Source organism: Eumetopias jubatus, unplaced genomic scaffold (assembly GCF_037043125.1).
Source record: "Eumetopias jubatus isolate StellerSeaLion01/CBP00866 unplaced genomic scaffold, mEumJub1_p1.0 scaffold_1, whole genome shotgun sequence".
NCBI classification, from domain to species: domain Eukaryota; kingdom Metazoa; phylum Chordata; class Mammalia; order Carnivora; family Otariidae; genus Eumetopias; species Eumetopias jubatus.
In genome coordinates, this window is record NW_028274807.1 from 145,853,187 (window position 1) to 145,874,559 (window position 21,373).

The 21,373-nt window shown below is 43.9% G+C and overlaps 1 protein-coding gene across 1 annotated transcript; it reads left to right on the top strand.

Moving 5' to 3' along the window:
* Positions 1-4,622: 4,622 nt before the first annotated feature.
* Positions 4,623-9,783, top strand: LYZL4 (lysozyme like 4). The gene is made up of 4 exons (XM_088023153.1): positions 4,623-4,762; positions 4,877-5,090; positions 8,898-8,995; positions 9,528-9,783. Exons 1-4 carry the CDS (start codon positions 4,623-4,625, stop codon positions 9,595-9,597), a joined length of 522 nt encoding a protein of 173 aa, XP_087879279.1. The 3' UTR covers positions 9,598-9,783.
* Positions 9,784-21,373: the final 11,590 nt, after the last annotated feature.

The following is a 21,373-nucleotide window of genomic DNA, read 5'->3' on the forward strand; positions in this document are numbered from 1 at the left end:
TATCTAAGAAAAAGCCATCACTAAAGATTGTTGAGCCAATGTGCATTTATGGGTTTAAGTTTCAGTGTTTATGGCCTGTTTCTTTTATGATTCTCTATTTTATCACTTTTATTTAATCAACTAATTACCAGGCATAATTGAGTCAGCCAGAAGGACTTCGGTGTTTCAAAAAGCTAGCGTTATCCTCAGTCATTTCAACATCTTTTAACTCTTTGGAGTAGAAGGGATTTTAAAGATAATCCATGTCACAAATGAGGTTGCCCCGGCTCCAGAGAGGATGTCCTTGACCATGGCCCCAAAATGAGTAGAGGAGGGAAATAATGGCTTCTCCCACTGCTCTCTACTAGAAGGCAGTTCTGTGGGGGCCAGAAGAATGCTGTGATAGGCAGAATAATGGTCCCCCAAAGATGTCCATGCCCTTACACCTGAAGCCTCTGAACATGTTATTTACATGGCAAGAAGGACTTTACAGATGTAACTAAGGCAAAGGACCTTGAAATGGGGAGATTATCCTGGATTGTGTGGGTGAGCCAATCTGGTCATATGAGTCCTTATAAGTGAGAGAGGAGGCAGAAGAGTGAGTCAGAGATACAACAATGTAAGAAGAGGCAGGAGGGAGTCAAAGCGTGAGAGGGTTTTGATCTATCATTTCTGGTTTTGAAGATAGGGGAAGGGAGGTGGAGCCAAGAAATGCAAAGAGCCCCTAGAAGCTGGGAATGGCCCTCAGCTGACAGCTAGCAAGGAAATGGGATCTCGGTCCCATAGCTACAAGGAACTTTATTCTGCTAACAACCTGAATGAACAAGGAAATGGGTTCTCCTCTTGAGCGCCCATAAAGGAGCACGGCGCTGCCAACACCTTGCTTTTAGCCTGGTGAGATTTGTGTCAGAATTCTGATCTACAGAACTTTAAGATAATAAATTTGTGTAGCTTAAGCTGCCAAGTTTGATGTAACTTGGTACAGCAGCAATAGAAAACTAATACAATGCATTGGTGACAGACCCCCTCTCTGCTTCAGAATATTCTGGTGCATAGCAACTGATGTCATAGAAAAGATTCTAGAAGAGCAGGTCATGGAGAAGCACTTGTGGTTTAGAAGCTCTTGGGTGAAGGTAAGCAGGTTATCGAGGAAGTGGAATCTGCAGAGTCCAGGGAACTGAGTGCAGGTAGAGCAACTTTCCTGCAAAAGGTCAAAGCTGCTGCAGTGGCTGCCCCTCCCCCAAGGAGGCCCCAAGGCCTGCAGAGGGCCTGGTGAACTGGTAAGCTGGTATAGGATGTGCAGGACTGGGAAAGATACGATGATATCCAGGTGCAGGAGACACTCAGCAAATCCATTTCTTGCTTATATGATCACCATTCTGTTGGGAAGAGTTGGCTTTTTCCCATTCATTCATTCATTCATTCATTCAACAGAGACTCACAGAGTGCCTACTATATACCAGGCTCTTGTTCTAAGTTCTGGGGATAAAGCAGAGAAAAAAACAGACCAGGTTTCTGCATTCCTGGTGTTTACACTCTGGTATGAGAGATAGACAAATAAATGAACAAGGTAATTTCTGAAATTGACTTATTTTATGAAGAAACTAGAAATGATTTTCTGGGCTGGAGCAGTGATCAGAGAGTCCTATTAGAGATGCTGAGCTTATTTTTGAGCTGAGACCATGACCAGAAAGAGCAAGCTCTGTGGTGGTCGGGGGAGTCATGTTCCAGGCAGAAGAAAGAGCAGGTGCAAAGAACCTGTGGTGGGAATGAGATTGGCATGTTCAAGGAAAAGAAATGTGCAAGGTGAGTGTGGTGGTGTGAATGTGAACAAGGGGGAGAGGCATGAAATCAAACTAGAGAGGTGCTCAGAGGCTAGAGCAGGAAGGCTCTTGTCAGCTAGGTTGAGGAGTTGGGGTCTTATTTAAAGTGCCAGGGGAATCTGCTGGAGATGGGTGATGTGACTGGATATATGTTTTTAAAGAGGATTTTCTAGTTACTTTATAGATAATAGGGATGGGGGACAGGAGAGGATTGTGGAGTATCAGAGTATCTCTAGGAACCTCTACAGAAGTCAGAGATGATGGTGATCTGGACTGGGATGATGGCAGAGGAGATGGCGAGAGGTGGATTGGCTTTGGAAGAACAGGGGACAGGGCTCCCAGTGATTTCGCTGCAGGGGAAGAGGGAAGGAGGGAGGACTCAGCATGCCTCTTATGAGTATGTCTGGGAGACAGATATCATCTGAAAATATCATTTGCTCCGCTGGAAAATGTAAACATGGACTTCTCTTCCAGTATGCATTGGAATTCAGTTATTAAGCTAAGGGCAAGGATGTGTGACCATAGCTCAAAAGACAAGTATCTGCTGGGGATTGAATACTTTGCATATTTAACTCATTTACTTTTCAAATCAACACAATTAGGTGAGTATTATTTTACTCATCATTTAGATGAGGAAACCAAGGCACAGAGAGGCTGAGTAACTGTCTTAGATCACTCCTGGGATTCCTAAAATCCCAGCTATTATGGGGCAAAGTCAGAATTTGGACCCAGGCAATCTGACTCCCAAGTCTGAGTACTTAAATGCTAGGCTAGGCCCTCCTTGACAGTGTATTTGGTATAACGGTGATGTCTGTAAGTAATCATGTGACTTAAAAGTTTAGACAAATGTTTAAAAATGAAATTCTTCTAATTCAGGAATATACTTATTCATTTCTAAATTTTCCCAAGCTAGACATTTAGGTCATTGGTTCTCACCAGGGGACAATTTTGTCTGCCAGCAGATGTTCGGCAATGTATGGAGACATTTTTGTCTGTCACAACTGCGGGGGGGAGAAGCTACTGGCATCTAGAGGCCAGGTGTATTCCTAAATAAACTCCGGTGCACAGAAAAGCCCCCAGGACAAAGAATTTTCCAGCCTCAGTGCCAAGGTCAAGAGCCCCTCGTGCAGGTGAATGTAGGCTGGCGGACACGCATGCACCTGTGAATGATGACAAAGAAGAGGGTGCAATTAGTTGTCCAGTTGATACATATTTTTGTAGTGTTGGGGCTGTAGGGCATGCCAGGAAGAAGACATGCTATAATTTCCAATTGCACATTCTCGTCTGAGAGATAAGACATGGCATAGAACAGGACAATCACCTGGTAGGTGTTCTGGAAGTGATTCTGAGTGCAGTAGGGGCTCAGAGAGGGAACGTTAAGGCAGGATTGCATCAGGTTTCAAGGAGGTGGCACCTGGAGTGGACACCTGAAGATGGAGCAGCGTTTGGGTGGAGAAAGGCATGGTAGGGTACTGCGGATTGGGAAGAGCCATGTGTGGAGATACTAAGGTAAGAATTAGAAGGAGCATGGGCAGTGGAGTGTGGGGTAGGGAGGTGCGGGGAGGAACAGAGAAGGAGCAATGTGGGAATTCAGAGTTGACTGAATTGATTCCTCCTGATGGAGGGAGGACAGGGTAAGGCCAGATTATAGAGGGCTCAGAAAGCCAAGTGTGGGTTTGCTATCAGGAATAGGGAACTAACAGCTTTCCTAAAGTGACATTGTATGCATGCTTTGGGGACATTGAAAACACTACCTGGAGGAGTTGGTCTGGAAGAGTGGAGGCCAAGAGTCTGGACTCAGCTTGCAGTGATGAAGGGGGTTTAGGTAAAGGTGATGAAGGGGGTTTAGGGGATAGAGATGAGGGGTTTTAGAGGATGATGAGGAGGAGGGTTTAGGGGATGGAAATGAGGGAGGTCAGGGGATGATGATGAGAAGGGATTAGGGGATGACAATGAAGTGGTTTTATTGGAGTGGCGATGAACAGAGTTTAGGTGGTGACAACAGAAATGGAGAAAGAGAAACTCAGGAGTCAATTCTCTGAGCACCCCCCCATATGCCCCCCCTTCACAGATGAGAAAGCAGAGGTACCCAGAGGCTAAGGCCTTGTCTGCTGTTGCCAGTGATGACCCCCTACTACGTGGCAGGTCTGGGCTGGACTGGCGTTTGTCTCCTTGTGTGGACGGCCAGAGAAAACCTCAGCGGAGTTTGATTTGTAGACAATCTGGAGATAAGATTGTGGCCAGGGTGAGAGCACAGCTCTGAATATATTCTAGGGTAAAAGGCAATGGTGGAAAGAATTCAACATGGGAGTAGTGCTTGTGCTTGAGTGGTGGGACCACAGTGAAATTTTCCCTTCTCTGTTTCCCAACACGTACCTAATGGACAAGTTGTACTTTCACAATAAAAGGGAAGAGAGGATTTGAGCTTCTGTATCTAACGTGAAAGAGCAATGAGTGAGAAGAAAATCAAGCAGAAGCCACTGGGTTTTGCTGGAGGGAAAGAGTGTGTGTGGGGTGGGTTGACCTTCATGAGAGCAGTTTCCTTAGTAAATGGGGGGTCCAGAAGAGGAGGAGAGGCAGGGTTTCAGGTGTCCTGGGTTTGCAGTGACATGAAGCTGAGGATTAGGGTGGGAAGAAGTATCACGGGTAAGCCAGGCAGAACTCCCCTTTTTCTGAACACACTGATTGCACACCCCCACCCGACAGTGCCCTTCTTTTCCTTCAGAGAAACCAGTGTCCCTGGGATCCTGGCAGGATTTCTCTGTGACTCTGCCGGCTCCCCTGGCCATTGTTGCCCTGAGTGACCAGGAGCCTGAGAAGATGAAGGCATCCATGGTTCTCTCCCTCATTGGCTGCCTAGTGGTTCCAAGTGGTGCTGCTGTCATGGGGCACTGTAAGGTGGCTAAGAAGTGCTATGAAGGAGGCCTGGATTATGTTGAGGGCTACAGCCCTTGGAAACTGTGGGTAGGCCCCTCTTAGCCCCCCCTCCTCTCCCCTCCTTTTCCTCTGGCCCCTGCCCCGGCAATTCCTGACTCCACCATCCTCTAAGCCACCCACCTCCTGTTCCTTCTTAGGGGTTGCCTGGCTTATTTTGAGAGCAAGTTCAACCCCACGGCCGTCTATGAGAACTTGCCCGGTGGCTACACTGGCTACGGCCTCTTTCAGATCCGCAGCTATGACTGGTGCGACAAGGGCAAGATCCGCAGCCACACGCCCTGCTCTTATATAGTCTGGGTAAAAGTTTTTGGTTGGATACAAGTATTACAAACATCTTCTTTCATTCTGTGGGTTACTTTTTCACCTTCTTAATGGTGTCTTGATAAAATGAAATTCTTAGTGTTAACACAGTCTAATTTATTATTACTTTCCCTTTATGGTTATTTTTAGTTATTTTAGAGAAATACTTGCCTATTCCTAGGTCATGAGGGTATTCTTCTTAACTTTTTTTTTTCTAAAAGCTTTATTTAATCTTTCACATTTGGCTCTTCAATACCTTTTTCTTTCTTTTTCTTGCTTTATTGCATTGGCTAGGATCGCCAGTAAATGTTGAATAGAAGTGATGATAGTGGCATCCTTGTCTCATTCCCAATCTCACAGGTAAGAAGTTCAATATTTTATCATTAAGTGTTGTATTTTCTTTAAACTTTCTGAGATACTCTTAATCAGATTGAGCGTTCTTTTCCATTTCTAGTTTGTTAAAGGTTTTTTTAATCATGAATGGCTATTGAATTTTGGTTATTACACATTTAGTATCTTTGCAATTCTGTGTTAGCCTATCCATCTTTTTTTTTTTTTTAATTCAAATTGTTGCCTTTTTAATCTCTCTTCTCTTCCATGGTTTTCTCCAGAGGTTATGCCTGGTTACATCTTATTGACAATGTCAGTTTTATAAAATTTACTTCTGGATTCTGTAGCATGTTATTCTCCCAGGAATGTTCCTCTGAATTTAATGATGATGCCCCTTTTCCTCTACTAATATTTTCCCATAAATACCATGTTAGTTTTATTTTTCCTTGAATAAGGACAGATTTACCCATATTTAGCATTTGCCAAATAGACAGGTTATGTGACTTTTTCTTGTTTCAGCTCACTGTTACTTTGGTAATGGTCAGACTCCCTTCAAATCTCCTGACTGAATTTCCACTTTGGAGATTTTCCTGATATGTGTATCTAGTTCTCTCTCATAGGCTGAGCCAGTGGAGTACATGAAAACCCTTCATTCCCAGCATGCACTTCTACCACCTCCACTGATACCGTTTATCATGGTGGGCCTCTGCTATCCAGTAGACACTGTCTCACCACCAATTTCCACCTTCTTTTGCCTTTTCCACACCCTCTTATCCCACATTTCATAATTGACTCCTTGGTTGTTGCAGGATATTGTAGTCACCAGTTAGATCTAGAAACAAGGTCATATTTCCCCAGTTTCAGATTGTATATCTTAATATTTTTGCTATTAGGGTTGATCCTGTAATCAATGTGTCCTCCCACAAAAGTTGTTAACAAATCATTAACGTATTTTAAATAGAGGGTATCTTACAATAGAGGAAATCCTTTAATGATAGCTATAATTTCTTTACTTCTTTGGTATGTAAGCTTTGTATGTTTACATAAACGTCATCATTTAATCCTCACAAATCCTTATGCCATGAGTATACAATGAGGAAGTGGAGGCATAGAGAGGTGTACAACAAGTTATCCATGGCCACAGTGTTGAAATTAATTCTAGATCTGTGCTCTTCTGGGCCTCAGCTTTCACAAGTCACTCGAAGAGATGAGGATGGTTGGCCTGGGAAATCTGGGCTCTGGTTGTGTGGAAGGCAACAAAAGGACCCTGTACAGTTCTTCTGTGGCGACAAATGCAGGGCTTCCAAACAGTCAGTGAGTGCAGGAGGGGCAGAACTGCAGGGAATTCATTTTGCCAGTGGGAGTCTTGAGTGGTGTTTCTTACAGTGACCCCTGGGTCCTGTAGGCAGTGGAGAGCTCATTCAGAAACTGGCAACAAGAAGTGTGTCAATCTCAGAGGTCAGCTTTTTGTTGTTGCTTTTTTGTCTTTCTCTGTGCCTTTTGGTGCTAAGTTCAGTCAAAGATATTTGTCTGTTTTTCTTGCCTCTATATCTCCAGCATCTTGCTCTGTGCCTGGCATATAGTAGGTACTCCCTAAATGTTTGCTGCAAGGTCAAACCTGCATTTGGGCTGTTACCTAGAAGCCATTACAATTTTTTAAAATTTATTATTTATTATTTCTCAAAATAAAAATAATACATATGTGTTTAAAAATGAAAATCAAAAAATAAACTTCTTGTTCTTGTCAGCAGCCTCCTGAAGGTCACCACTATTAATATGTCTTGTAAATCAGAGAAGAATATGTATATTGAGAATGAGAAAAATATTTTAAAATACATGTGAGGGGTGCCTGGTTGGCTCATTTGGTTAAGTGTCTGCCCTTGGCTCAGGTCATGGTCTCGGGGTCTTGGGATCAAGCCCCAGATCAGGCTCTCTGCTCAGCGGGGAGTCTGCTTGTCCCTCTCCCTCTGCTCCACCCCCTGCTTGTGCGCTCTCTCTCTCTCAAATAAATAAATAAAATCTTTAAAATAAAATAAAATACATATGAAATCCCAACATACACACTGACCTGAACCTAACTTTTTTCACTCATTAATAGAGCTTGCAAATCTTGGCATATCATACCTAGAGGTCTCTGCCCTCTGGATGCTGCAGGTAATTATCTGCCAGTCCCCTACTGATGAACATTTAGATTGTTTCCATTTGCTGGACTATTGGGTGCGTTTAAATGTTAGTAGAGAAATTGCTAAACTGGCATTCAGAGAGGGGGCACCTCCAGATACCCTGCGTGACTGGGCCTGTGTTCTAGACTGTTTATATAGAGCAATCAAATTTGTGCAGTTTTTGGAAATTGAGACTTATACAATGATGCCATTCTATTTTGCTTTGTATTTTTTTTTAACATTTCATTTAGTTGTTTGAGAGAGAGAGAGCGAAAGCGCATGATTGTGGGGGGAGAGGCAGAGGGAGAAAGAGAAGCAGGCTCCCCACTGAGCAGGGAGCCCCATGCAGGGCTCGATCCCAGGACCCCGGGATCATGACCTAAGCCGAAGGCAGACGCTTAACGACTGAGCCATCCAGGCGCCCCTGCTTTGCATTTTTAACCTACAAAGAAGTTGAGCATCTTTTCATGTGTTTGTTGGCCATTTTTCTCTGAACTGATTATTTATATTCTTAGCCCATTTTCTATTGAGATGACAATGTTTTCTTTTGTTTTTATTGATTTTAGATGTGTCCTTTATAAATTAGGGTTATTAGAACTTTGTCCGTGATATCTATGTGAACTACTTTTTTTCAGGTTTGCTATTTGTATTTTGGCTTTGTTTATAGTATTTTCATCATGTAGGAGTTTTACATTTTCACAGAATCAGATCCCTCAATATTTTGTTTCATGGCTCCTGAATTTATATGAAACTACATTCCAAGTTTGTAAAGAAATGAAGCCATGTTTTCTTCCGTATTAGAACAGTGCTCGGCACAAAATAAGCCCTATATTAAGTTTTTATTAATAAATTAGAAAATAGAATTTTCACAGTTTTATGTTTTTATACTTAAATTGTTGGCCTTCTTGGAGTTTATTTTAGTACAAAAGTGAGGCAGGGATCCAGCTTTATATTTTTCAAATGGTTAATCAGTGTTCTTATACCACTTATTCATTAATCCATTTTCCTCACTCATTTAGTAGATTCATTTTAAAGTGGGAGTCCCCTTACTAATGTATCTTCCCAGGGTTTAAAATATCTTTCATACAGTCTCTACTCTTCAATTAATTGGAAGCATGGCTGGCTCTCTAGGGTGAGCACTAACGAGCTAAAATCATCTTTATTGTACAGCACTAAGTAGAGATATGCTGGACCAGGCTGATTAAAGCCTTTTCACTTGCTCAGGACTCCCAGCAAAGTGAACTCTTATTAAACTAATAAGCACCCACGTCTTTTCAAACCTCAGACCAAACAGCTCTGCAGAGTTGAGGCAGACAGGAAGGGAAAAGACCAAGAGCCTGCATGCCCACAGGATTCCCTTCTGCAGTGTCTGCTCCAGGCTGTGGAGAGCCCTGCAATTCTGAAAATATGTATGTGCGTGTTTTCCCTGCTGCTTTATAGCTGTGAGGGGCACGAGAAGAAAAGGTTGGAGAAACTCAGTCTGGCTGGCCTAGGCAGGGTTGAAGAGCTAGGGGTGGAGCATGTGCATGGGAAAGTGATAGAGGCCCTCGTTCAAGGTCAAGGATTCCTATTTCAGACAAGGGTCTGCCAAGGACTCACCATCTCAGCCTGAGCAAGTCACGGAATTTCTCTGATGCTCACTTCAGAGAAGTTAAGAGTACTTCTCTTGCTGGGCTGGGGGACAGCCTCCCAGTTCATGGTGTGGGATTTATGGAAAGAAGTGGGGAGAGGTGGGAACAGGAGAATTTGGGGGCTCCAGAATTCATGCTAGGATGTGCCGGAGTTAGCAAGAGGGTCATACTCGAGATGCACCAAACCCTTCAGAAACATGCCTGCAGCCATCGGGATGGTGAGTTCAAATGCCTCAAGGGCCAGGCTGGGGTATAAATGGGCCGGATGGTGGGGGTCGGGGGAGAGGTTATGGAACCCTGCCCATCCTGAGCTCAGACACTGGGGAGCCCCCTCTTGTTCACTCTCCCTGCTTTCCTCTCTGCAGACCCTCCTGGTCCCTGAACTGCCGGTTCGTGGACAATCTGGCACGGTGGTTGGTTGGATGCAGGCTCTAGCTGCAGGGGCAGCCCTCACAACACTCTCCAGTGGCACCTTCCACATGAGGATGCTTTCCTGTTTGCTGCCTTCACTCGACCCGGTTGATTATCTCATTGCTTGACAGCTCCAGATGGAAAAGGACAAAAATTTGCTTCAAACGTGGGTGCAGAACGCAGAATAAACCAGCTACTTACCAACCTGGACCCCGGGTCTCCACTTGTCTTATTATGCTATGATCATTACTAGCATAACCATGGAGGATCTGAAGGAAGGAAACTATCTGGAAAATAAGGTGTGTCCATGATTGTCAATATCAAGCAGGGAAGGGAAGAAAAGATACAGTGGAAGAAAAGAGGGGTCAAAGGCAAGCAGGGCCACCAGTCCCAGGCTGTGTCCCTGCTGGGACACGCAGGTGGAAGTAAGACCACAAAATCCTCCTTGTACTTCTATGGAGAGAGTCACGTGACAGTTGCTCTTTTCTTTGTTTTTAATAAAAAGTTAAGTTTTAAAAAATTACCTATAGCACGTACTTGCATTAGAGAAACTGAAAAATACAGAAATGTTAAAAAGGAAAAAAAAAAGTCCTCCCATGATCTTAGCTCCCAAAAGTAATTACTATCATGCTTTGGTTGCATTCCCTTTGGGTTTTTCTTCCTGAAGAGGGTTTTTTTTTCTTTTTAAAAAGATTTTATTATTTATTTGAGAGAGAAAGAGAGAGAGCAAGTACAAGCAGAAGGAGCATCAGAGGGACAGGGAGAAGCAGACTCCCTGCTATGCAGGGAGCCCGACCCAGGGACTCGATCCCAGGACCCTGAGATCACAACCTGAGCCGAAGGCTCAACCGACTGAGCCGCCCAGGTGCCCCTCTTCTTTATCAATAATACTCTGATAATGTTATAGATAGAGTTTGGTACCTTGGGTTTTAGAAAGAAAAATAAATCTTTGCGCTATGTGGATTGCGATTTTAAACAGGAAAGGGGCTTATTTCTGAAGCTTAGAGGCTTACAGAATCCTTGCATGGGATGGAGCAGCAGGGGCCAGCCTGGGCTTCCAGAGCATCCTGCCCGAGCCCTGGGAGCAGAAGCAGCAGCAGAGGTACCTGCTCATCGGAAGCCAGGTCACCTGCCGGAACCCAAACGTGGAGAGCACAGTCCCTAACCATTCAGCCTTGCATGGGAGGGAAAGAACTGGAGTGGCATCGAGAGAGGCTGTCGGGAGCACGGGCTTCACCATGTGTGTCAGAGGTTCTTCCAAATGAAATCTTAGTCCCGGTTAATATTCCACTGTATGAATGCACCATATTTGATTTAACTTCCCCCCTACTATTAGATTTTTAGATATTGCCATTTTTTAACCATGACAAAGAATGCTGTAATGCCTGCTTGTGGCTGCCCCTCTTTCATTTTTTACACTTTTAAAATTACATGAGCCACATATATTTAATGAAGAAAACTTGGAGAGTACAGATAGTCATAAAGAAGGAAATTAAAAATACCCATCATTCCCCGCTGGAAACAGAAGTTTGCCTCATTGCTATGCAGCCAAAGTTGAGAGCCCTAATGCAGTCTTTGTGTGTGTACCCTTCCCTACTTGAGTGTGCGCATGTGCACATCGTCTTTCCTTACAAACATGGACCACCGCTGTATATACAGCTTGTATCTTGCCTTTTTCATGTAATATTCTGTGGCCTGATATTTCCAAGTTTATGGTAGGAAACCCAGCACTGTTTTTTTTTAATTTTTTATTGTTATGTTAATCACCATATATTACATAATTTGTTTTGGTGTAGTGTTCCATGATTCATTGTTTGTTCATAACACCCAGTGCTCCACGCAGAATGTGCCCTCTTTAATACCCATCACCAGGCTAACCCATCCCCCCACCCTCCTCCCCTCTAGAACCCTGTTTGTTTTTCAGAGTCCATCATCTCTCCTGGTTCGTCTCCCCCTCTGACTTACTCCCCTTCATTCTTCCTCTCCTGCAATCTTCTTCTTTTTCTTTTTTCTTAAAAAATGTTGCATTATTTGTTTCAGAAGTACAGATCTGTGATTCAACAGTCTTGCACAATTCACAGTGCTCACCATAGCACATACCCTCCCCAATGTCTATCAGCCAGCCACCCCATCCCTCCCACCCCCACCACTCCAGCAACCCTCAGTTTGTTCCTGAGATTAAGAATTCCTCATATCAGTGAGGTCATATGATACATGTCTTTCTCTGATTGACTTATTTCACTCAGCATAACACCCTCCAGTTCCATCCATGTCGTTGCAAATGGCAAGATCTCATTCCTTTTGATGCCCAGCACTGTTTTTAACCACCTCACAGCATTCCTGCACGTGGACAAAATGTAACGAATATAACCTTCCCTTGTTACTCTGCTCTATCCAGACACAAAGTAACTGACCTCAGGGAATCCTAGCCACCAAGAGGTAGGCAGAACTGAAAGCAGACCAGCCTTTCTTTTTGTTTGCTTCTTGGTTGCTCTCCAAGGGGAGGAGAACTAGCTATAAGTTAGAATATCAGGGGCAGAAGTTTGACTCAAGTTCAATAATGATTGATCAGCTTAATGAATTGGTTTCGTGTGGCATTCCCCCCACTTAGAGAAAAGAGTATTCGCAGTTCCCAACCACAGGGCAGGAATCCTACAGTAAAATCCCTGCTGCGGGCTACAACTGCTGTTGAGGCAACGAGAAACTTCTGAGACCCTGAGAGGCACTTCCTTATTGAGCTGGGAACCCCACGCTGTTTCCGAGGGTGGGCCCACGTGTGATAGTGCACCTGACCTCAACCCAGCCTTCACTCAGACATTAATGACAACCTGCAATTGATTAAAACACTATCTCCTCAAGTGCCAAATCCAGCATGCTGCCGCCTCCTTCCAGCCCATTACTTGGCCACGGCTCAGCATCAGCCTCTAATGGCCACTCTGTCAACATGGGCGTGAGACTCGAGGACAAAGCAAATGTTAGGGTATCGATCAGAAGAGTTTCTCTGGGGTTTCCCAACATCAGCTCCTGGCTTGGCACTCTCAAACCCACTAATAGAGGGCATTGTGAAGAGCACTCACTCTGGGGCCAGATCTCCCCGTCTGGTATAGGGAATGGTGAATGTTTCATTTAAAAATCTCAGTGGTGACTCCCATTACTATTACTTCTAGCACCAGCAGCTACCATATGAACCCCAACCTTACATAGAGTACACCTAGGCCTTTACAAACAATATTTTCAAACCTTGCAAAACCTTCCAAGAGGTATGAATTATAACCATATTGTGGATGGAAAAACAGGCTCGGAGGGCCTAAACAACTTGGCTTTACTCCAGCCTGGTAAGGGATGGAGATGGAATGGGTATCTCCCCAAAACTTATGGTTCCCCCCACAACCCACTCCACACCCTAGTTCTGTATTGGTGTTAATTTTTTACTCCATCCATTAGCTAGAAAATTGGTCTCCAGCTTTTCAATTAAGACTTTGCACCAAAGAGGTTTTAGGCACAACTAGCACAGAACAACGGGTCATTGTCAGTGTACAATTCACAGGCAGGGAAATTGAGGTCCTAAGAAATGAAGCAACTTTCTCAGCTACACAAAATAAATCAATAGAGAAGGCAGTGTGGTGACCTACCATGTTTCCAAACTCCTGTCATGATGAAAATCACCTGGGGTGTCTGTTAAAATGCTGATACCTGGGCCCTGCCTCTGGATACGGGGGCCCCGGAATGTGTATTTTAAAAAATGTTTCCAGATCTAGCTGATCTTTGGGACGCAGGAGAAGCTGGTTAGTGGCAAGAGCGTGGGTTGGGAAGACTCAAAGGACATAGGGTCGTTCCTGGCTCTGCACTGACCTTAGAGTTACTCTACTCTCTGAGCCTCATTTTTCCAACCTGTATGCTGAAGTGAGTGACCCTGGCTGGGCCGGACACACGGCGGCAATGAAGTGATGGGGTCTTCTCAATCCTGGGCCCTTGGCCCGCTTCCCAGTGCCACGTTGACATGAAGGAGCAAAGATGCTGCTCAAGACCTGCCATTAGGAGAGTCTGGGGTGGTGTGTACGTGTGGGTGTCCCTTGCCATCTGGTGCCGTAGGTATCCTGTAGCATGGCTTGGCCAAGTCAGTTGCTGGAGTTGAGAAGCTTGTATCTTGCTCACTCTCAGGACACTGCTTTCTAGAATTCCCATTAAGTGGTGGCTGATTTTCGTTTTGAATCTCAAATTCTACCTACATCTGGGGTTAGCAACCAGGAGGCCCCTGCTCCTCATCACTGCTTCCTCCTTCCTCCCTTGAAGCAAGTCTGCTCCTCCATTCTCCTGTCTCCTGCCCTGAAGGTTTTTGCTCCTGCCTCACTGTTGTCCACCACTGCCAAAGTTGTCATTCTCAGTGGCCTTAGTATTTTTGTAGACAAGCCACCAGCACCCTGACATCTCAGGTTCTCAAGGTCATTGCCTGCAAAGACCTTGTTCTCAACCTCACTTCAACCACCACCCCGTGGCCATGCATGCCTCAGCCTTGTCATTACTAGTAGCTCTCTACCACATCCAGAGCCTCCACACTCTTTGAACACCACCTCATATCTTTCCATCATTTCCTCCTACAGGTCTCTAACTCTGACAATTCTTTGAATCCACTGGAATCTCAAAGGATTAACCCTCTCCCCCTTGCTCTGTCCCTCACCTTCCCCACGTCCTCACTTGTCTTCTGCCCTGGCTTAGATTCTAGGGCCACCATCGTGATGTCAGCATGAATCCACTTTTCCCTGGCTCATCTTTCCTCTCTCTCGCATACCCACCTGGCTACTCAACCTCGGGTAAACCAGACTCTCCACCTGCTCCGTGTTTGTGCCCACGTAGCTCTACATATTTGGAGAAGGAAAAAAAAAACCCACAACACCATGTTGACTGGTGTCACTTTAAACTCTTGCCAACCATTATCAAGTGGGCCTTTGCATTTCCAATCTATTTCACACTTTCTCCTGTCTCCTTAAATCTCCAACATCTCCTCCCTAATCCACCCTCTTAACGGATGATGTTGCTTCCTATTTCACGGAGGAAATAGAAGCCTTCAGATAAGACCATCTGCAGGCTCCCACCACACCTGCCCCCACATGCTCCTCCCTCCCGTCTGTGCTCATGGATGAACTGATGATGCTCCCGGTTAAGGCTAACCTCTCCAATTGGGTCCTGGATACCACCCCCTCTTGCTTACTCTCCCACTGTACAAGAGACAAGTGATACTGCACTATCATGTTTTTTTCTTCCCTACTTGATTGCTTTCATCCTCATAAAAACATGCTGTAATCTCTCCCATTAAAAAAAAAATCCCTCTAGTGACTTCTCATTTCCTGCCATTTCCTCAAACACTCCTCAAAAGAATTGTCCAAGTTCCTTCTCTTCTCTGCCTTACTGCTCATTCTCTTCTTTTTTTAAAAGATTTTATTTATTTATTCATGAGAGACAGAGGGAGAGAGAGAGGGAAAGAGAGAGAGAGAGGGAAGCAGAGGGAGAAGCAGGCTCCCAAGGAGCAGGGAGCCCGATGCAGGACTTGATCCCAGGACCCCGGGATCACGGCCTGAGCCGAAGGCAGACGCTTAACCATCTGAGCCACCCAGGCGCCCCTGCTCATTCTCTTCTTAATCCACCTCCTTGGAAACACATCGCTTGTGGTTATCGATGATCCCCATATTGCTAGATCCTAGGATGAATTCTCAAACGACATCTTGCTCTCAGCAGCGTTTGACATTGTTGATCACTTCTTCTTAAAACACTAAGTTCACTGTCATTGAGCCACCATACACTGCTGGTGCTTCTCCCATCTAATAGGTCACTCCTTCTTCTCTTTTGTTGGCATCTCTCCTCTTCCTGGTTGGTGTTGGAGGGACCCAGGCTCGGTCTTCAGGCCTCTTCTCTGTTTTCATCTACTCCCATGTTAAATAACTTGGGTATTTATCAGTATGCTTATGACTTCAAATATGTATATTTCCTCCCCGGTATTTTCCTCAAAACTTCAAATTCACATTTAAAAATACCTGTTCTACATCTCCACTTGAATATCTAATAGACATCTGTATATCACAGCAGCAGTAGAAAATAAATATGAATATAAAGAAACCCAGAGATGTCAAGCACAGACTTCTTTGTCCTCAAATTTCTGGGTCACATAAGACATACATGACTCCAGGTGTGTGGAGCACCTCAGTACCAGGAAGCCTGCTCATTGCAGAGTATCTTACATGGTGAGCTGGTCATGTAAGCACGCTCTAGCTATGTGATCAGCCCTAACCATTCAAATCTGCCCTGCTATCAGAAGTAGATACAAACCACCAATCTAATTATTTTACTAAATAATGCTGACAGGCTGATTCATCTTGTTCCAAAGTGAATCACTTGTCTTTAGTTAATACATTGTATATCACTGGGCAAGGGTCATTTGTCTAGAGACAGGCAGGCATTTGGGACTAACCTGTGCAGTGCAAATAGCACAACAACGAGAAAGGCTTTCTAAGCCTATGGATGGGGGAGCTGATAGAAACACTGCAGGTAGGAGAGGAAAATATTCCAGCGAGTCTATAAGTAGTTGCCCCTGCCATGATGGAAGAGGTCCAGTATAATCAACCTTTCACCAGTGCCCAGGCGGTTCCTCTGGGGAATGGTGTTATATCAGGGGCATACGCAGTGGTCTCTGCTATGGGTAGGTTGGGCAGGTCAGTCTTGGTAAGGAGAAATCCATGTCGTTGAGAACATGCATGAACTCCATCCCTGACACCATAGCCACTTCCTTTGCTCACCAGATGTGGCTAGAAAAGAGGCTGCTGACATCCACAGCCCTTTCTGTTAACCAGATTATTGAAAGCTTCCTCTGCCATGGGTGCCCTGTGATGAGCATTCATGCAGGACACAAACATCTATATACTCCGCACCCATTCCAAGAAGTCTATCTGCAAATCTCTTTCTCAGACCTCTTTGTTACCAGTCTTCCATTTTTGTTCCTCCTGAATCTGATCAACCAGCCAAACCCTTAGCACTTCCCATGAATCATCATAGAGCTCTACCTCTGACCTCTGCCCTCTTCTTTCTTTCCAGTAGACAACTCACTGTATTGCTTAAAATTCTGCCCACAGAGAAATTTCTCTCTGTATGATGCTATAGGAGTCTATATCCCATGGGTACAGCACCCTGTGTAGGTCCATCCATAAACTAGGGCCCACTGGGTGTCTTCCTCAATCACCTGATCATAAAGGACTCCCCACAGAGCCATAGGTAAGGCTAGAGGGAGCAGAGGGACTATAGGAATCTGAGCCTGAGCACCTGCTGAAGCAGCTTTCTTGTGCCTTCAGGACCTGACTGAGTCCAGTATTAGGTCTGTCACTTTTACTCGATGATGGTGTGCTGCTGAGCACATAGAGCCACCTCTGTGGCTTGGACAGTCAGGGAACATCTAGTTCACAATGAGCAGCTGAGATCACAGATCACTTGGTCTCCTATAGTCAGCCTTAGTAGCAACAGACGAGCTGCTTCTCAAAAGAAAAGCAGTTACTTCTGGAATAGAGCACAGCTTTGCTTTGAAGCCTTAGGGCACTGAGCTGTGATTCTATCAGGGTTTTCCAGAGGCTCCAAGGAATAAGTTGCTGGAAGAGCAAATGGAGCAAAGCCAGCCACCTCCAGGTTCACCACTGCAGTTGGGGTACAAGAAGGCAGAAAGTTGAGGCTTCCACTAGCATGTCTGGAACTTGCAGGAAACTGCTTGCTGCCAACTTCCCAGCAGCTCTGCAGCCTTGAGGGAGGTAGCTGGCAGGAGAAAATGTAGCCTGCTGCAGGATCTCTGGCCTGCTGAGTCCTGACATGCACCATTCCAGTTGAAGGACAGTCTATTACCTCCCTTCTGGATTTCCATGAATGTAGCTCAGCGGTGAAGCCTACATTGCATCCCCATCCCATTGGCACAGCTACCTTCCAGGCCCCTGGCTCCTACAACCCAGGGCAGAACATGGAAGTGGGTGTCCTGCTCTTCACACTATCTCTTCTTCAGTAGGACATTCATTTCCTTGAAAACAGACAAAAAGGACTGTACAAATCCTAAGAGAGATCTTACTTAATTGGGTTAATTTGTTAAGTACTTACTGCAGTGAAAAATATTTAAGTGAATGAAGTTTAATTGCTTCTTTTAATTATTCATTTTTACATCAAGTTATATAAGCTCATGATTTAAAGAGCAAAATAGGTTTGGCTGTGAAAATCAGCCCTCTCTCATTTTTCTCACCTTCCTCAGGAAAAAAAAAAACAAATACGTTCAACTCTTTCAGCTGATGCTTTGGTATTCACAACCAATTTTCTGAAGAATATGCTTTTGTCTTGCTCCTTTGTTTGTGTGAAATTGGGGGTCTCCTTACAACCAGGGAGATGGAGATTCAATTTTCTTTTGCTCCTTTGTCCCCACCACACACATGGAGCCCGCATGACCCCCATCTTACCAATATGGTCCAATTGTAATTTGGGTTCTTTCAACATTTGGTCTCCATCATGGCTAAGAAACTGCTTTTTCACAGCTGAGCCACGGTGACTAGTCTATGAATACTTCTCTTTCCTAAACAATGTGCTCTCCTCTTTAGTGAATTGTCTGTGTTTGCTTCATTGTTTGATTAGTTGCCTAACTACTTCTCACTCTTTCAGCTCCTAACTTCTCCCCAGTTGTCCAGTTCTTCTCTCTGAATGGGCAGATTCATTAGATTTTCTTTCCATTTGTCTTCCTAAAGAACTCTCTCTCATCATCTTTTGACTGCTTCAGTCTTTATTGGTATTTTATCTCAGGCACACCTATTGTTCTGGAATTTTCCTTTACCACCATCACTTTTGCCTCTCTCTGAGTTAGATCCTTTGTTTCTTAAAGCCCATGACTTCCTCCTTCTTGGTTTATTCCCTTGTTTTATTGGAGCGCATCCTCCATAAGCTTTCTTAAAAAGAATGCATGGAAATTTTTTGAAGTTTTTTCAGACTTTGTCTAAAAATGTCTTTGTTCCACCCTGACACTTAGTTGATATTTTGGTTGGGTGTAGAAATCTAGATCAAAAATAATTTTCCTTTAGAATATTGATTACATTGTTCTTGATTAGTCTGAAGCAATTCTGATTCTGGTTCTTTGTATATAACCTGTATTTTCTTTCTGGAAGGTTGTAGGATAGTCCCCCAGTATTCTGAAATTACATGATGACATGCCTCAAGTACTTAAAGATCTGATATAATGGAACCTTTCTGGAAATCTATGTTCTTGATTTCTGGGCAATCATCTTGGATTATTCTGTAGATCATTTCTTCTTTTCTGATTTCTCTGTTCTTTCTTTCTGGACTTCCTGCTATATGAATGCTGTGCATCTTGTATTTGTCATTCATTCATTTAATAGTTTCTCTCCATTTTTTTTCTCTTTGATTTTTTCCTCTACTTTCTGGAAAAATCTCCTCACCTTCTTTTCCAGAACTTCTATTGATTTTTCATTTCTATTGTCAAGCTTTTTAACTTCTAAGGGCATTATTTGTTCTCTGAATGTTTTTCTTTCTTCCTTTCTCTCTCTCTTTCTTTCTTTCCTTCTAGTGCCCTGTTCTTGTTTTGAAGATGTAATATATGTCCTTTTTTTTATGATGGATTTTGTTGTTACTATTTGCAGCAGAGTATTTCCTCCATAAATTCTTTTAGTTATTTATTTAAAGTTTTTTTCTCAAATGTCTATTGATCCTTGCTTGCTGGTTCATGTTTAAGAGTGGGAAAGCAAGGAGCTGATTGGGAGCTTGAAGGCCGTGGGTGGACTGTTCTTGGAGAAGGTGGACTTCACAGGATGGTCTGGCTGGGCTGTTTCTTTGTGGACATTACTGCTGTCAAGTCTTTAAGTCTGCCTTCTTAAGAGTCTGCCCTCTTAGGCTGGTCATAGTCCCCAGAAAAGGCTGACAGGAGCCTTCTACCTGGGGTAGATAGACCTGGCTGCCCATTCTTGAAGCTAGTTTAGGAAGAAAGTCAAGGAGTGGACTGTGGCTCAGTTGTCAAGTATGTAAGTGTTTATTGAAACCCCCTGATTGTAGTATGGTACTCCCACCCTGAATTATGCCTCATGTCCTCAGTCCAAAAACCACGCCTTGCCCTCCCCAGATAACAGAATGATGCTTTCCCTTGAGGGAGGAGGGACAGGCTTCGGCTGCATGGAGTGGAAAAGGAGAGATGGGCTTTCACTGATTCTTCTTTTTTTTTTTTTTTAGAGAAACTAGTTTTATTTATTTATTTATTTTATTATGTTATGTTAGTCACCATACATTACATCATTAGTTTTTGATGTAGTGTTCCATGATTCATTGTTTGTGCATAACACCCAGTGCTCCACACAGTACGTGCCCTCCTTAATACCCGTCACCAGGCTAACCCATCCCCCACCCCCTCCCCTCTAGAACCCTCAGTTTGTTTCTCAGAGTCCCTAGTCTCTCATGGCTCGTCTCCCCCACCGATTTACCCCCTTTATTCTTCCCCTCCTATCTTCTTTCCTTTTTTTTTTTAACATATAATGTATTATTTGTTTCAGGGGTACAGATCTGTGATTCAACAGTCTTGCACAATTCACAGCGCTCACCATAGCACATACCCTCCCCAATGTTTATCACCCAGCCACCCCATCCCTCCCACCCCCCACCACTCCAGCAACCCTCAGTTTGTCTCCTGAGATTAAGAATTCCTCACATCAGTGGGATCATATGACACTTGTTTTTCTCTGACTGACTTATTTCGCTTAGCATAACACCCTCTAATTCCATCTATGACGTTGCAAATGGCAAGATTTCATTTTTGTGATGGCTGCATAATATTCCATTGTATATATATACCACATCTTCTTTGTCCTGATTCTTAAGCAGACTTTGGGCCATGCAGCCCTCCCTTTCCCCACACTCCCAGAGTAATCAGTGGCAGGCATTCCTGACCTCGAGGATTCTAAGGGTCAACCATGCTTGTGTTTGCTCTGCCGCTGGCTGGAGGTCAGCCTTCTGGGAGCACTCTAAGTCTGCTGCCACACAACCATCTGCTTTCTCACTTCAAACATGCTTTCAAGTTATCTCTTCTGCTTGACTTAGATGGTTTGTATATTTTTAAAATTCCCTTAAGCTAAAATTGGGGCAATTTAAGGAGATGGTTTAGAGTAGGGACCTTGGAGTTCAGTTGGTTTGTGTTCTAGTTCCAGCCACCTGACTTACTAGCCATGGAAGCTCCTGAACGGTGATCACTTTTCCAAGCCTCAGTTTTCTGCTCTAAAAAAACTGGGAAATTTGTAGGGAAGTTGGGAAAATAGCATCATAATTGGGGTTATATAAGGGTTTCATGAGATGTACACAGTGCATGGTACGCACTAAACAGTCAATAAATTCTAGCTAGCATTATCTCAATTATAGCAATAATAATTTTCTTGCTGATTTAATATCTGTATGACATATAATTTTGAGTAGAATGAAAGCCTGATGAAGGATGATTTGGCCAAGATTATCTCTTCCCTGGCACTAAAACTGTCTATAAAGGTTACATCCACACACACACAATTTCTATATTGTCTGTTTGTCGGCTAATTTAGTACATTCACTTCTGAAAGAATACCTTTCTAAAACATGTTGAACAAGGAAATAGGAAAATGAATCGGTCATTGGGACATTGCACTGCCTGATCCATAGACGTCGTCAATAATGTTGGTTATTGCTATTAGTAAAAGACTTTGTAAATGCAACATTGAGCACCATTCCTGGCACAGAGTAAGTGATCCATATGTGTTCTCTGAGTCTG

What these genes read in the sequence shown, in the direction of transcription:
- LYZL4 (XM_088023153.1), top strand. Translation starts at nt 4,623, where the DNA reads ATGAAGGCATCCATGGTTCTCTCCCTCATTGGCTGCCTAGTGGTTCCA. An exon ending in GGCTACAGCCCTTGGAAACT is followed by an intron (nt 4,763 to 4,876) that starts GTGGGTAGGCCC and finishes GTTCCTTCTTAG; the next exon opens with GGGTTGCCTGGCTTATTTTG. An exon ending in GAGGGGCACGAGAAGAAAAG is followed by an intron (nt 8,996 to 9,527) that starts GTTGGAGAAACT and finishes TCCTCTCTGCAG; the next exon opens with ACCCTCCTGGTCCCTGAACT.